At 34.6% G+C, this 17,071-nt stretch overlaps 1 protein-coding gene across 1 annotated transcript; it reads left to right on the top strand.

Moving 5' to 3' along the window:
• The first annotated feature begins 7,619 nt into the window (after positions 1–7,619).
• Positions 7,620–14,842, top strand: LOC133191034 (uncharacterized). The gene is made up of 4 exons (XM_061326692.1): positions 7,620–7,811; positions 11,886–12,040; positions 13,525–13,677; positions 14,305–14,842. Exons 1-4 carry the CDS (start codon positions 7,699–7,701, stop codon positions 14,709–14,711), a joined length of 828 nt encoding a protein of 275 aa, XP_061182676.1. The 5' UTR covers positions 7,620–7,698; the 3' UTR covers positions 14,712–14,842.
• Positions 14,843–17,071: the final 2,229 nt, after the last annotated feature.

The raw sequence follows: 17,071 nt of genomic DNA on the forward strand, positions 1-17,071 counted from the left end.
AGGCGTGGATCAAAGTATTTACAGAAAAACAAAGCGGGGGGTCTTCAAATAACTTGCAGTTATCTAGGCTGTTACGTAAATGATGGCCAGTGCGTGTGTTACATGGCATCGATTAGATCAGCCAAGGCGTGGATCTAAGAATTTACAGAAAAACAAAATCAAAGTAAATACTCGCATTAAAAGTTTAAATACGACTGATGTGAATTGATGTCGAAAATTTCACCTTTATGTGTATCTTAGTCATTCAATAACCTGATGCCATTTTTAATTTTTTTTTTAAACAAATAGTTAATGTTAAAACTACAGGCATTGGAAGAAAGATTATATAATCATTGTGAATTTTTACGCATGTCTGCACTATTCTTTGTTTTTTGTTCTGTAAAAAGTAAATGTCAGAAATACAATATTGTTACCTTTGTATAAAAGACGGAATTTCTTTACCCGACTCGTATTTTGAGAATTTATAATTATAGCATCTGCAATCATTTTCTTTGTGTAATTTTAAATTGCATTATTGGTTAGTGTCAAAAAAGCTATCAAATCACTTCTGTTATACTTGAAATATTATTTAAATTGATTGTTTCCTTGAACAGCCTAAATATCAGGGTTGGTAAATTGGTACTCTTTCAGATAATTTGTAAATGCCTAATTTTAGCTTATACCGTGTTAATTTTATTACTGACCTATATTTAAATGCATGTGAGGGTTATTTCTTTGGATAAACCATATATTTAAAAGTGGAAAATCTTTCGAAATCAATTGAGGGTCATTGTCGTATAGTGAGACTTCCCCATAGTGAGATTTCCCCGGAAGACTGGCTATGTAGTGAGATATACCCCGGGAAGACTGGCTATATAGTGAGACTTCCCCCCGGAAGATCGACTGGCAATAGAGTGAGACTTCTCCCGGGGAAGTCTCACTATATAGCCAGTCTCTCCCCCTTTCATAGTGAGACTTCCCCTCAAATGTAGTTTCCGGAATATTTATTTCATTGTAAAACAATATTTTTCAGTATATGAATAAAAGTTCTCCGTTAATTAATAATTAAAACATCTTAATAACCTTTTAACAGTTTGTTAGCCAAAAATAATTATGGGATGACATGTACATGTATATTGATGTGAGATAACTGAATGAAAAATGTACGTTATTGTTACAAGTATACATCTTTCTTTACTATATTGTATTTATTGCATTCCCCATGAAGGTTAACATAAGCAAATTCCAAGAGTCCTCGAGTAATGATCTCTTAAATGTTAAATGTATTTCTTTTGATAAGAATCATTTTGGAACAATGCAATTATTTACTGTGCACGATAAATTTTTAATGCGCACTTCTATATTTATTCATACATGTATCTACTTTATAAGATCATTATCAAAATGCAAGTATATATACATCGTCGATGTAAATAAAATACAACTGAACATGGAAGTGGGAAGCCTCACTATGGTCGTTTAGGGGGGAAGACTCACTATATAGTAATTCTCCCCCCCCCCCCCACCGGGGAGTCTTACCGCTATATATAGCCGCATTTCCGGGGGGAAGTCTCACTATGGGGGTGGGAGTCTCACTATATGACACCGGACTAATTCAAGTTAGCGCTTTAAACTTCTTGGCTGTTGTCTGAGTAAGCTGCTGTGATGTAAAGTCAATAGGAACGCTAAGGTTTTACCCATCCTCTTGTATAACAATTGTTTACAAATTTTACGAATACTGCTCAGTGGTTACATTTTTTAAACACATATACAAAAAATATTTGAAATTACTGTTGGAAATGTTTACTGAAAGGCAGCTTGCCTCTACCTTCCCCATTTTTTTTGTTGCAGCATATTCATACTCCCCCCTTCCCCCCCCCCCCCCCAATGTGTTTTCGAGAGAGTCAAAAAGTTTAAATCTTCCCTCCCATCCACGAAAAAGAATTTCGAGTTTGAACACCCTCTTTTTTTCCTAGTGAAAGATTATTCAGGTAGGTTGAAATTTTTTTTCTGACTACCCCCCCCTTTTTTTTGAAAAAAAAGTTCTTCTGCTTGTAATCGCTGAGGAAAAAAAATGTTACATTCCACTGTTTATTCTGTGCCCCCTTCCCCCCTTTTGAAAAAAAGTTCTTCTGTCTGTAATAGCTGAGGAAAAAATGTTGCATTCCACTGTTTATTCTGTCCCCCCCCCCTTTTGAAAAAAAAGTTCTTCTGTCTGTAATAGCTGAGGAAAAAATGTTACATTCCACTGTTTATTCTGTGACATTAATGAAGCCAAAGAGATGACATTTCAGGCTTTCTGGAAAGCCAAACTTGTTTCAGATTAAGTACGTTAAAAACAAAAGTGACCGATAATACAAAATTTCATGTGGAATAAATAGAGTTTTATTGTGAAGGGGTGGACGGGGTGATTAAGACAAAATGCTTTTTGTTCAGTGCTTTGGTCTTTAATATATTTTTTTATATTGAGCACAAAAGTCATTTTGTGGTTGGGATGGGGTACATTAAATCTGAACGCTGAACATAAGAATCCACATTCAAAATCCTATGTGGTGGTGGTAGTGCATTATTAGATAGAACGTTCTATCGTTAAAATGATATTGTCCTACGGACCCGGTGGTGAGGGCTTGTTCCGAGACACAGTTAGATTATTCTATAACTAGTGCATTATGGCCGATGGGGGTAATATTGCTTACTTATTAAAAATAATGAATTAACGTGTAAAAAATATTTACTTTCCATATATTAATATTTCCTTCAATAAATTTATATGAAAAATAATAAGAATTTAATAATTTCGAGTCAAAACAGGGCAAAATCAATAAAAAAAAATCTTATCATAAGTCTGTGACATTAAGAATGCTTTGGGAATTTTGATATACGTGTATAATCATGTGTATGTAATACAATTGGATACACGCAAGTTAGATAGAAAGCAATCTTATTAAAATTAGATGTTAGATCCGCTCGCATACTCGCTACACTGACATCGATGATAGTGTAAAGAGTCGGGCGATTGAAAGGAAAACATTTAAAAAGAGGGAATAAACCAGAAAATATATATACATTTACATAAGTTCTGAGCAAATTTATTTATTGAATTCAAACTGAGAAAATGACAAATTAAAGAAATTAAATCCAATTTTTATTAATTAATTGTGGGGTTAAGTAAATAAATAAAAAAGAAAAATATGCATATTTTCTTAAGTGTATTGCAATTGCTGACAATTTAAGTACGTATGTAACTAAAGTGTTCGATATCTAAAGTAAATCTTTAAGCCTTCCAAGGTTGGTTTTAAAAACAATGGAAATAGATTAATGCCATCTAGAGAAATTATAGATTCTTAATTACACATGTACTAGGATTGACTGACTGGCTGACTTACTCACTTACTGAATTTCTTACTTTTTGACTGACTTACTTACTTAATTACTGACTGACTTACTTACTGATTTAATTACTAATTTACTTCTTTACTGACTAACTTATTGATTGAATTACAGGCTTTCTTACTAACTTACTGTCTAATTGACTTACCGACTATATATGGCATACTTTTTTGACTTATATACTTGCTTACTAACTGACTTAATTATTTATCCTCTTTCTCACTACCCCCCCCCCCCCATGGGTTTACTAGGAATTGTAGAAACTAAATTAATTCTCACTTTTACGGGACCATATTAGTGCATTCTCATCAAACTTAAATGTTCCGAATCAGCTACCGGTAGCCGTTTCGGAACATCTAATTTTGAATTATATTGCATACATGTATAAGTGCATATATGCCAGGTTGGATTTTTTTCTTCTAAAAATTCCATCTTTAAACTTGAATTTTATAAGGAGAAAAAATCCGATGTGGCACTAATAAGCTTTCGTAAACTTTATTGCAATCATTAATTTTTCCTTTGAAAAACCTCAATAATAAGATCTCCTGAAAAATATGGGCTCATCTCTTGTACACAATTGGAAAATAAGCTTTAAGACCATTAAATCTCTTAATTACAACAACTTGATGTGTAAATAATAAACACTGAAATACTTAAAACAGCTGCTTACTTAAAAAAAATAAAGGAACTTAATTGATTTTGGCAATCCAATAAAATTCAGACTTCTTGAAATCCGCGCTATATACACAATGTGTAAGAACGCAGAGTGTATACGGCGCGGATCTAAGAATACCACTTTTGGTGCAATTTAATCTTGCGAGGACTGGAGAGAATTATAAGTCAATAAGATTATCGCTAACAATGTAGCTATGCATGTACAAAAAATATGGTTTTGATGTACTATGTACATAAAATCGAGATATAAGATATAAACTAAAAAAAAAAATCTACAAGATCTCTTTAAACAATCGCAGAATTTTATTAAATAAACTTTCATGTTCGGAAAAAAAACTATATTCTAGTCATCTTTCCATAATACGAGTGTCAACTATGCGTAAATTAACCATTTTTGAAATAGCCTTAATTTTTTTTTTTAATAAATATAAAAATCTAGCTGAATTTCAAATATCAGAAACTGATATTTTAAATTATTTTTTTTATATCATATATGATGGGCCAGACAAATGTTCTACGTACCAAGCCTCTTTCTTTACTCCTGGCTAAAATATATATTAACAGTAGTAAAGGAGAAACTTTAGGAGTACTGTGCAACAATATATTCGAGAAGTGGAAAATTTTGAAATCACAAAAATTTTACCAAAATCAAAAATATAAAAACTTACGACTTTTCAACTTTATATATACAACCATTCCCCACGATAAATTAGAGTCCAGATCTTTTTATATATCATTGACAGCTGCTTTTTCAATAAAAATGGAACTCTTAAATTTACTTACCTTGCCATTGGTCATTTGCAAAATTATTTTGTTAAAAAACAATCTGATTGTACACACACGTACTCTAGCTGAAGTTGATATTAAAAAGATGCTTGAGTCTCTGATTGACAATATCTATGTGATTTTTGGAGACCAGGTCTTCCAACAATCTGTTGGAATTCCCAGACCTTTTTTGTATTCATATGAAGCAGAATTTGTTCAAAATCTTATATGTGAAAAGAAGAAAACACTTGCTGTGGCCTTCAATTCGACATTTAGATGTATCGACGACGTATTGTTAAAACAATGGTTATTTCCATTCTTATGTCAATACGACATATCCCGGTGATCTTGAAATAAAAGATACCACAAAGTCTGACACATCTGTTTCATATTTGGATAATTTACTAGAAAAAAGACGTTAATGGTAATCTAACAACCAAGCTTTATGATAAACGTGATGACTTTAACTTTTCAATCGTCAACCTCCCTTACTTATGCAGCAATATACCTTCATCACCGTGATACGGGGTTTATATCTCTCAGCTGATTCGATACGCAAGAGCATGCTCTACGTATGAACAATTTCTAAAATGAGGTAAGTTAATGACAAACAAGTTGATGAAACAAAAATATCAGCTGTCTCGTTTAAAGTCATCCTTTCGTAAGTTCTATGGTCGATACAATGACCTTGTCAGCAAATACAATTTATCATTAAGTCAAATGCTGACTGACGTTTTTCATACCAATTGTTAGGCCATTATTTACACACTGAATTGTCGACGGATTTTTCCGTTATTTCCCAATCATGACAAGGAGCACACGGCGGGTGTGACCGGTCGGCAGGGGATGCTCACTCCTCCATGGCACCTGATCCCACCTCTGATGTTCAGAGGTCCGTGTTTGCTCTGCTCCTATTTTGTATTGTTTAATGGACTTTTGAGCTTGAATACTGTTCGTTATCTCCATATATATCATATAGAAAAGACGAATTTACTTTGACATTGGGGATGTCAAAGTATTAAACAAATGAGTTGCTTTCATCAATATCACGGTATATAAACATATATATATATTGTCAGCTAGTGTATAAAGTGGAAGACGAGTGAAAGACAAGAACACCCATGGGTATCTGACGATGAAAGTTGACTAGAAAGATCAATATGTAGAGAGAAACATTTCTTTGAAATGAAGCTAAATTTAAAGCAGGGATCAAGATCATACAGAAAATAATGTTTTTGCTTTTTGTTTGTTTGTTTTCATACACATTTTCTCTCGATAACGGGGAAAAGTGACAAACAGACCAAAGGACGTACGTTCACAAGATGGACATGACCAGCGGCAAACGCTGCATCACATGACCCAGCCATATTCATGAGATAATTTATTTTGTAAAAAATATGAATAACAGGTCAATGTACTCAAGATCTTTTTCTATTAGGACGTTTAAATAAAAAAAAGACCGTTATTTTCCATAAAATGGTGTTAATAGCTGTTCATTGTGAAATTTTATATACACAATTCAAAACAATTTTTTTCTGACAATAAATATATAGTTAACAAGAGGCCCATGGGCCACAACGCTCACCTGAATAACTTTGGCCCTGCTGTTCTTCACCAGATTTCCCCCTTGTAATACGTATTGTGGCCCCACCCTATCCCCAGGGATCATGATTTGAACAATTTAAAATTTACACTACCCCAGGATGCTTCCTTGTAAGTTTCAGCTATTCTGACCCAGTGATTCTTGAGAAGAAGATTTTTTAAAAAGATTTTTCCTATATATTTCAATGTAAAGCTTTGATTCCCCATTGTGGCCCAACCCTACCCCCACGGGTCATGATTTAAACAATTGAGAATCTATACTACCCCAGAATGCTTCCTTGTAAGTTTCAGCTTTTCTGGCCCACTGGTTCTTCAGAAGAAGATTTTCTAAGATTTTTCTTATATATTTCAATGTAAAACTTTGATTCCCCATTGTGGCCCCACCCTAACCCCCACTGGTCATGATTTGAACAATTTTAAAACTTACACTACCCCAGGATGCTTCCTTGTAAGTTTCAGCTTTTCTGACCCAGTGTTTCTTGAGAAGAAGATTTTTTCCTATATATTTCAATGTAGAACTTCCCCATTGTGGCCCCACCCTACCGTCCAGGGGTCATGATTTGAACAATTTAGAATCTACACTACCCCAGAATGCTTCCATGTAAGTTTCAGCTTTTTCTGGCCTAGTGGTTCTTGAGAAGAAGATTTTTAAAGATTTTTCCTATATATTTCTATGTGAAATTTTGATTCCACATTGGGGCCCCACCCTACCCCCTGGGGGTCATGATTTGAACAATTTAGAATCTACACTACCCCCGGATCCTTCCATGTAATTTTCAGATTTTCTGACCCAGTGGTTCTTGAGAAGATTTTTCAATGACCCCATCCTATTTTTGTCTTTTCTTGATTATCTCCCCTTGTTAGGGGGCTTGGTCCTTCATTTCAACACCCTTAGATGCTTTGTACCAATTTTTGTCAAAATTGGCCCAGTGGTTCTTGAGAAGAAATTTAAAATGTGGAAAGTTTACAGACGTACGGACGACAGACAACAGGTGATCAGAAAAGCCCACTTGAGATTTCAGTTGAGGTGAGCTGAAAAACGCGAAGGGGACAAATTTAGATACGAAACGAATGGAATGGGCACCTTGCAGTTCGATAGCACTGGTTCTCTGCCCTTGATTCCAGTCGCTGCCGCTAGGAATTAATTGCGCCCGTTAACCAATGTCAGGGTACCAGTCTAGCAGTTCGATTGTTTTCTTCCGATTTTATCGTTCAGTTACGAAAGCTATTAGTTATGAAGGATTTTTCCTGACTGGGTTATTGACAAATCTTTCTTCAGTGTGTGCAATGGAGGAGTCCGCGAAACCAAAGGTAAAAGTTCTCAACGAGCACGGCAAAGCAGAGAAGAATGCCATTAAAGCCGTGGAACTATCGAAAAAACTTCAGAAGACTATGCTAAGGTAAACCACAGGAGTATCCGACTCCTGTGGGTAAACTTCGTAGTTCGTCGTGTGTTTACCAGGTCCGGCACAATCTCTTGATTTAGCTATATACAGTCTGGTCGAACCCCCGAACGGGGGTAAACGGAAATGGGAAATCCATACCCCCAAACGGGGGTACGAGCATGCGCAGATGCTTAAAAATGTGCGTATTTCACGCAAAAAGTAGGGGTTTACAAAAATCGCCTGTGCAAAGTAACGGATTATTTGGCAAATGTAAAACCACTCGGAAATGATAGATTAAAGGTGTTTTTAGAGTTTGTATTTTACAAAAATACAACTTTATTGTACAAATCGGGATTTATTCACTGGCAAAGTTGGCGATCTTTTGCTCCTTGACATGCAGGTATTTAAGATAAAACATTCGATAAACAGACATAAGCAACTAATACTAAATTGAAATTATATAAAAAATGTATTATTCTACATTATATCTTTTATTTTCATAATAAAATGCAAGAAAAAATGGTGCTAATATCGAATTGTTTATGATCGTGGGTTTCAGTCCGCGTTTCCTCTGACAAGCAATCAACGGTCTTTATTATCGATAATCATGCCCAGGAAGTGTAACAAAAATACATATAAAAATAAAATTCAAATGAAATCTATCGTATTTATTGTCTTTTATATCTTATAAGAATTAAATAAAATGTTTGGCAACATGTAGTTTTTTTTATATTACTAAATATGATTGTTTGAGAAAACACGATTGTATTTTATTTTATTTAATTCTAGGTTCTAAATTAATATTTTCTCATTCTTAGAATATTTTTCCTTGTGTTTTAAATTCCACAATCTTAATTTGAGAAGTCCTACAAAATAATAAATAATTTCATGAAATGATGGAAAATATTTCGTTATTCCTACAGTATAAATTCAAACTATGGAAAACTTAACCTGTTAATTTTTTTTCTGTAGAAATTTTACCAATTTCATAGCAGAAATAACATTATTATCGATCTTTTTCCTTAGATAAATGATATATAGGCAAGATTGTTTATATTGGATACGGCAAGAGTTACTGTTCTTGCGCATTGCATGACGGGACGGAAAACCCTCGTTTGGGGGTATACCCCCGTTCGGGGGTTCGACTAGACTGATATAGCTTGATTTAGCTATATAGCTTTATTAAGCTATTCAGAATAGCTTAATTTAGCTATTTTATCACACTTTTTTCTTAAATGTTTTATTTTCTCAGCATGCACAAAAAGTCGCACCTTGGTGCAGTGATAATATTCAACCTTGAACTCTTCTGGAAATAATGCATGTAAAAATCACTCATCAAATTACGTCTCCTTAATAGACTTTGTACTCAAAGTTCTAAAAGTTTTGGGGCTATATAAAGCAATTGATACAGTTACTTCTTCATTGAAATTATAAGAGAGGCCAATTATGGTCAACAAGATAATGGATTGGTAATAATTCCGTACAAAGAGAAGCAATCATACTTATCCATGCCTCAACGCACACAAGGTGGTGTACAGTTACTCAAACAATGGAAATTCATCTTTTGCTTAAAAGTATTCAAATGCTGCAATGTTAGAACTATCTTTGATTTCAGTTGTTGTTTTGATAGCCCATAGTACATATATGAATAGTCTAATACTTGCGACTTTTTGTCTTTTTCTTACAAAAAACATTTTTCTGAAAAACTGCACATAAATAGCTTTATCAAGCTATTTTGAATAGCTTAATAAAGCTATATAGCTTTTTCAAGCTATATAGCTAAATCAAGAGATTGTGCTGGACCTGTTTACCAGGTCCGGCACAATCTCTTGATTAAGCTATATAGCTTGAAAAAGCTATATAGCTCTATTAAGCTATTCAGAATAGCTTGATTTAGCTATTTTATCACACTTTTTTCTCAAATGTGTTATATTTCAAGTATGCTCAAAAAGTCGCACCTTGGTGCAGTGATGATATTCAACCTTGAACTCTTATGAAAATAATGCATGTAAAAATCACTCATCAAATTGCGTCTCCTTATAGAGGCTGGGTGTGGCCATGTTTAAACTATATTGATCTCCTTTAGAAGAAGAGCTCCATATGAAGATATAGAAAATGATCAAATTTTAAAACTAAATTTTTGAAATTTTTCTTTTCCAAATGATAGTTGACAGCTTAAAATATCATATCTAAAAAATTAAGTTAAATCTGGTGGTTAATTTGTGGTTAATTTGTTGACCCCCCAGCCTCCTTAAGAGACTTTGTACTCAAAGTTCTAAAAGTTTCGGGGCTATATAGAGCAATTGATACAGTTACTTCTTCAATGAAATTATAAAGGAAGCCAATTATGGTCAATAAGATAATTGATTGGTAATAATTCAGTACAATGAGAAGCAATCATACTTATCCATGCCTCAACGCACACAAGGTAGTGTACAGTTACCCAAACAATGGAAATTCATCTTTTGCTTAAAAGTATTCAAATGCTGCAGTGTTAGAACTATCTTTGATTTGGGTTGTTGATTTGATAACCCATATTACATATATGAATAGTCAAATAGGTACCTACTTGCGACTTTTTGTCTATTTTGTACAAATAACATTTTTGTGAAAACATCACTGTCTTATTAATCACTTATTACGCTAGCCCAAACAAATATTTACATGCCCAGAATTTTATCAAGTAATTTTATTCTTATTTGCCTTTTCATGCCAAGGAATGATCCGAAATCCAATTCTATTGATCTATTGTCTAGCCATTAATATTGTTTTCAACCTGTACACTTTTTGTGTCTCCTTTGCAAAAGAGTTCCTTGGAAGTCACGTATTGTTTTCAACGTCTATACTTTTTGTGTCTCCTTTGCAAAAGAGTTCCTTGGAAATCGCGGTAGAATAAACTATCGTTAAAATTTTATTTGGTGCTCCACTTTAGATGAAAAATCAGACTTTTAAATACATTTAATGTTATTGGTATTATTTAATTTGATAATACGGAGGCTTAGACCTCAGAATTTACATGCCCTTCGGGCTTGTAAGTATGCAATTTCCACATGCCCGCTTCCAATTTTACCAGGTCCCGGGCTTCGGACTCCCGGGATTTGTCGAAGTCTGAAACATGCATATAAATAGCTTGATCAAGCTATTTTGAATAGCTTAATAAAGCTATATAGCTATTTCAAGCTATATAGCTTAATCAAGAGATTGTGCTGAACCTGTTTACAGAGTACCCAATATATAACACCTTAACATTACATTGTTTCCAGTGTGATGAAAATTAATGACAGTCATCAGAAACATACGTATTTATTATGTACGTCCATGAAATTATTCAATCTGTAAAAAATGCTTCTCCTAAAATAACTAATAGCTGAACTAAATCTGGTAAATGCAAATATAAAATGTAAGTTATGATTTCTAAAGACTCAGGATCTGCAGAGTTGAGAACACTATCAGCTGTAGGTGGGCCTCTGTCAAGACACCAAAGGCCCACATTGTGTCTAACCAGTCGATCATTTTCGGTTTGGTGTGAGACTAACCCTAATTTTTGGTTCTGTTGTGAGGACTTACCCTGCCCTAGTCGAAATCCCCCCTAGTCTATGAGTTTGGTGCAAGACTAATAACTCTAATCAGTCAAGAGTTGTGTGAGATTAACCCTAATCAGTTGAGTGGCAGCACCTAAACTAGAGCAATGGGAGAGTAGATCTTGCTGATCTGGGGAACTGCTTGTGAAGTATGAAGTCTACCCCCTCCAAATTTTCATCAAAATTTAACAGTATTCTTCTTCCAGAACAAGTCATGCAGAAATTCCTTTTTTGGAGGAAAAAAATTGCCTAAACATGCTAAACATTGACCAAAATTTCTCCTTTTGTGTGAAGATACATGTATAAATTTGTATCTTACATCTTTGAGAAAACAGCCTAAAATCTGCTGAAACTGCTGAACTTTGCTTAATATCCTGAAGGACATACTCTTATGAATGATGCAGACTGAGAATGTGTGATGGGGGATCTTAGAATTGATTATTTGTTTTTTAGCTATGCAGGAGAGGATCTAGGAATTAATGATCTGATTATGTGTTATTTATTTCAGTATCAAGGGCGAATGTATAGGGGAGGATCGTAGAATTGACTATGATAAATTAAAGAAAAGTGAAGCATTTAAAGAATACAAAAAGGAGACTTTACAACTACAGTTTGTCTCCCTTGATGACCTCAGTGAAGCAGAGAGGAAGGCCTTCTTCATCAGTATCCTTAAAATTGTGTGCTGAGGGCGATGTTCATGTCAGCAAATTTTAATATTATGCCTCTTCAAGGGAAGTACACTACTGTACAGTATAATATGCTTATAGCAAAGTACTGGAGATGGATGATTTTGCTTCATTATAAGTTATTAGTTAATATTAAGTTCACAATATAATTTAAAGCTTCGGGGAATCAAAATCCTTTCGCTCTTTCAACTCATTATGATCACATTCACAGTAAGTTTTTTACTGTATCTACTTTTATTTCTTGTGAGGTATGTGCTCCTTGGTTTCAACTCGATTGATAAAGACTACAAGATAACAGCTAGTGTAAGTAAAGAGGTTTAATTTATAGAGATCACCAGATAATTGTGTACACACAAACATCAAAGCATTTGTACAGTATTTGAAGCAACTATTAATCATCTAAAACAACTCAAATATCAAATGTGAGCATGGAACACTGTCTTTGGAATATAATCTTTCAATTTTAGCCTTTTAAAGTAAAAATGAAGCTGTACGGTTTTTCCTGTGACCAAGTAAATATTATGCAGTAAACCAACGAAAACCACATGTCTCGTAAACACATAGTAGACAGTCATGCTTTGCGACTCCTTCATTTGATTGGAGAATGGGTTTGACAATAACATCGTCTTGTGTTGAAAAGTGCCTTCCATAAAAGGTAGTGTACCCAACCTGATCAAGCCATAAATTCTGATCTCTTTCCATCATTTATAAATATTTCATGTCGGAGAGGAATATTTTTGCCAGCATTTGTCAACAGCCAGTCAGGTAATAAAACTGAGTCAACTATATATTGCAAAAAAGAAGGCATTGATGTAAATTGATCTCTTTCAAGCCTCTAGCATCAGTGTATTAATTATTCACTAACCACTCAAGTGATTGATCAACCCTTTACAAAGGTAAAAATAAAGTATTTATGTGTATTGTCAAAATGTTAAAAAAAATTATGTAAACATTATTAATAACAAATTTGCACACACGAAAGTTATTTACAAACAATCATGTCAATAGTTTTAAAGAAAATCCTGACATTTAAATCAATTTTTATTTTATACAAAATTAATGATTACTGTTTATTTTTGGCCTCAGTCAACTCATGATAGCTGCTTGCTTACTTTTGTAACAGAAACAATTCTGATCTTGCTAAAAACTTTAATTAATTAATTAACTGCATTAAAGTTACACTTTTTTTTAATTAAAACTTGGACCCTAGACTTGCTAGCAATTCAGAATAATTCTTAATTCATCTAGACTATATCTTAATTCTGATGTTTATTTACATGAAATATTTTTTTTAGTTGTTATTGATTTGTTTAGAGGCAGTCTGTCGAATGGTTTAACCTTGTTAGGTGACATTGTACATATAGAGTGCAATATTTTTAGTATATATATTTCAATTAAGTTGATGCTGATTTTATATGCATGTGACCTGTGACCTCTGTCAGGTTCCTTAACTCTACTCAGACTTATATAAAGCCCTGACCATCCATGGTCTTGCTGAACAAGAATCTCTTCCTAGTTCTGTCCTTGACATTCATCAGTTCTGGAAGACCACTGCCTATAACGTAGGGGGACTAGTTTACAGCCTCGAGGACATCAGGCATGGCATTCTCAGAGGTGAGTCTGACCACCTCCTATCATGTAGGGGGACTAGTTTACAGCCTCGATGACATCGAGCATGGCATTCTCAGAGGTGAGTCTGACCACAGCCTCTAACATAGGGGAACTAGTTTACAGTCTTGATGACATTGAGCATGGCATTCTCAGAGGTGAATCTGACCACCGCCTATAATGTAGGGGGACTAGTTTACAGCCTCGATGACATCGAGCATGTCATTCTCAGGGGTGAGTCTAATTGCCAGCTAGTCTATAATCCACTCATAAATTTGAGTGTCCAATAAATCTTTAATATTAGTTCAAAAGGTATGGAAGTCCTCTCTAAATGTAAAGTAAGTTTTTGAAAATGGAAAAAGGTCAATTTTAGAATTATCAAGATGCAGCACTGTGATCAGATTTGAGTTCTGTTGAATTGATTTTCATATGTATATAAACAAGTTGTGAATTTTTCTTAAGCTTTTGCACAAGACACTGGTGCCCAGGTGTTTGTTTTTGCACACAACCCTTTACTAAAAATCTGGGTATATAAACTAAAAGCTGAGTCAGTTAAAGCATCAGTCTTGAGTTAGTATTTGCAGAAAATAGACATGATAACACAAGCAATGATGAATTCTAATTATGTTTCAGCTCAGAATTATGTTCCACTTAGGAATACAGGACTGGAATATGCCTTACCAACAATGCTTGAAATACAGGATGCCAAGGAATTAGGCTTGAATATTCCAGAACTGATGAGCAAGGACGATTTTGAATGGTTAGTGAATGAGGTTATTCCCATTGGATTGGATTTGGGAATGTACAACATTCCAGAACCCATGATCAAAGAAGATATGACCATCTTATTAGACATGGCACAAGCAATGATGAATCTTAATCCACCTCAGAATTATGTTCCACCTCAGAATACAGGGCTGGAATATGCCTTACCAACAATGCTTGAAACACAAGGTGCCAAGGAATTAGACTCGAATATTTCAGAACTTATGACCAAAGAAGATATGAGGATCTTGACCACTGAGATGTGTCAAAGTTAGTTAAGTTATTTTTAATGAATAAAAAATTAAAAAAAGAACAACTATGTACTCAATAGTAAAACAGGCTATAAAGATGTATTAAAAGTAGGAGAGTTTGTATATTCAGTGTTCTTGTTTTTATTTCTTTAGGTTCTTAAAAAATACACTGCTGGAGAAATGACTGTGTTTATTTCTTATAATTTAATTTTGGTTATAACGCGGTATTTGATTGGATAAAAAATTTACTTTATATTGTGTAAATTGGGTTGCCTACGTCACAATGACTTGCGTCAAAAAACGTATCGATCCGCCGGACGTTACTTTTAAATTTTGTACAATTTGAAGTCATTTTTTACAGGGTAATCATCTTTTTTCTTACACTAAATGAATGAAAATTAAATTATAAGGAATGAATTTAATAGCTACCCAATTTATACGGTATGAAGTGGGTGGGAACAGTTTACGCTTTTTTATAAACCGCGAAGCGGTTTATAAAGAGTGAATGACTAACATGACGTCACAATCAAAGTGCAAAGACGTAGTACAAACTTTAAGGTAGATGTAATGTCTTGTTTTTTCCTTAACCAGAGGAGGGTGTACTAGGTTGACCCACCTATCACACCAAGTACTAACTTGACCCCTATATCCTCCCAAGTATACTAAGTTGACCCATCCATATCCCCCAGGGGTTAAAAACACTCAGTCGACACCCCTATCCAGGATCTGGGGGTCAAAAGTGTACTCAGTCGACCCGCCTGGCTAAAAGTGCACTCAGTTGACCCGGCTGACTAAAAGTGCACTCAGTTGACCCAGCCGGTCATGCCCGTTATTACTACTGCTGTGGCCTTCAACTCGACATTTAGATATATCGACGACGTATTGTTAAAACAATGGTTAGTTCCATTCTTATGTCGATACGATATATCCCAGTGAGCTTGAAATAAAAGATACCACAGAGTCTGACACATCTGTTTCATATTTGGATATTTTACTAGAAAAAAACGTTAATGTTAATCTAACAACCAATCTTTATATGTATGATAAATGTGATGACTTTAACTTTTCAGTCGTCAACTTCCCTAACTTATGCAGCAATATACCTTCATCACCTGTTTATATCTCTCAGTATGATTCGATACTCAAGAGCAAGATCTACGTATGAACAATTTCTAAAACGAGGTACATGTAAGTTATTGACAAACAAGTTGATGGAACAAGAATATCAGCAGTCTCGTTTCAATTCAACATTTCGTAAATTCTATGGTCGATACAATGAACCTGTCAGCAAATACAATTTATCATTAAGTCAAATGCTGACTGACGTTTTTCATACTAATTGTTAGGCCATTATTTACACACTGAATTGTCGACGGATTTTCCGTTATTTCTCGATCATGACAAGGAGCACACGGCGGGTGTGACCGGTCGGCAGGGGATGCTCACTCCTCCATGGCACCTGATCCAACCTCTGATGTTTTGGAGGTCCGTGTTTGCTCTGCTCTAAAATTTGTATTGTTTAATGGACTTTTGGGCTTGAATACTGTTCGTTATCTCCATTATTTCATATAGAAAAGAGGAATTTACTTTGACAAAGGGTATGTCAAAGTATTTAACAAATGAGCTGCTTTCATCAGTATCACAGTTTATATATGTTTTATATATTGTCAGCTCGTGTATAAAGTGGAAGATGAGTGAAAGACGAGATCACGTACCCGTGGGTTTCCATGCGCGGATCGACCTAGAGGGGGGTTGGAGGTCGATCCGGACCCCCCCCCCCCACCCCCTGGAATTTGCAGAGTTATTAAAAGTATATACTGAAGCAAATAAAAAATGACTTTGAGCCCCCCTAGAAAACGTGGACCCCAGTATCACCACCATGAAATAGGGTTTTTCACGTTTGGGTAATGGATTTTGCTTCTTTTTTTTTGTTTTTTGTTTTTTGTTTGTCAAGAAAGAATATGGGCGAACAAGGCGAGCGCAATGCCTATATTGAAATTATTTGCATATGAAATAGCATACACACACTAGAGAGGGCAAAAAGGATTATTTTCTCATACTAAAACACGATTTTTCGATATGAGTGGGTCTTCGCTCCATATTTTTCAAAGTTTATCCTCAAAGTTTGCGAAAAAAATATACATTTTTTGGTCAACAAAAACATGGAGCAAAAGACCCACTATGCCTTAAAAATACACTTTAATGACACAACATTCGCATCTTTCTTGAAAATACTTGAACTCCATTTAGTCAAGGGTCATCACAAACATGATTTAAATGCCACAATTCATCAAGAGCTGTGTAGTGTAGTGGTTAGCGTGTTAGTCTCGAAGGAAAATGATATTCAGGATTTTTATTGCTAGGGTTCGAACCCCACGAATACC

This window comes from Saccostrea echinata, unplaced genomic scaffold (assembly GCF_033153115.1).
Source record: "Saccostrea echinata isolate AGI-Se365-2 ecotype Australia unplaced genomic scaffold, CSIRO_AGI_Sech_v1 ptg000023l, whole genome shotgun sequence".
NCBI lineage: Eukaryota > Metazoa > Mollusca > Bivalvia > Ostreida > Ostreidae > Saccostrea > Saccostrea echinata.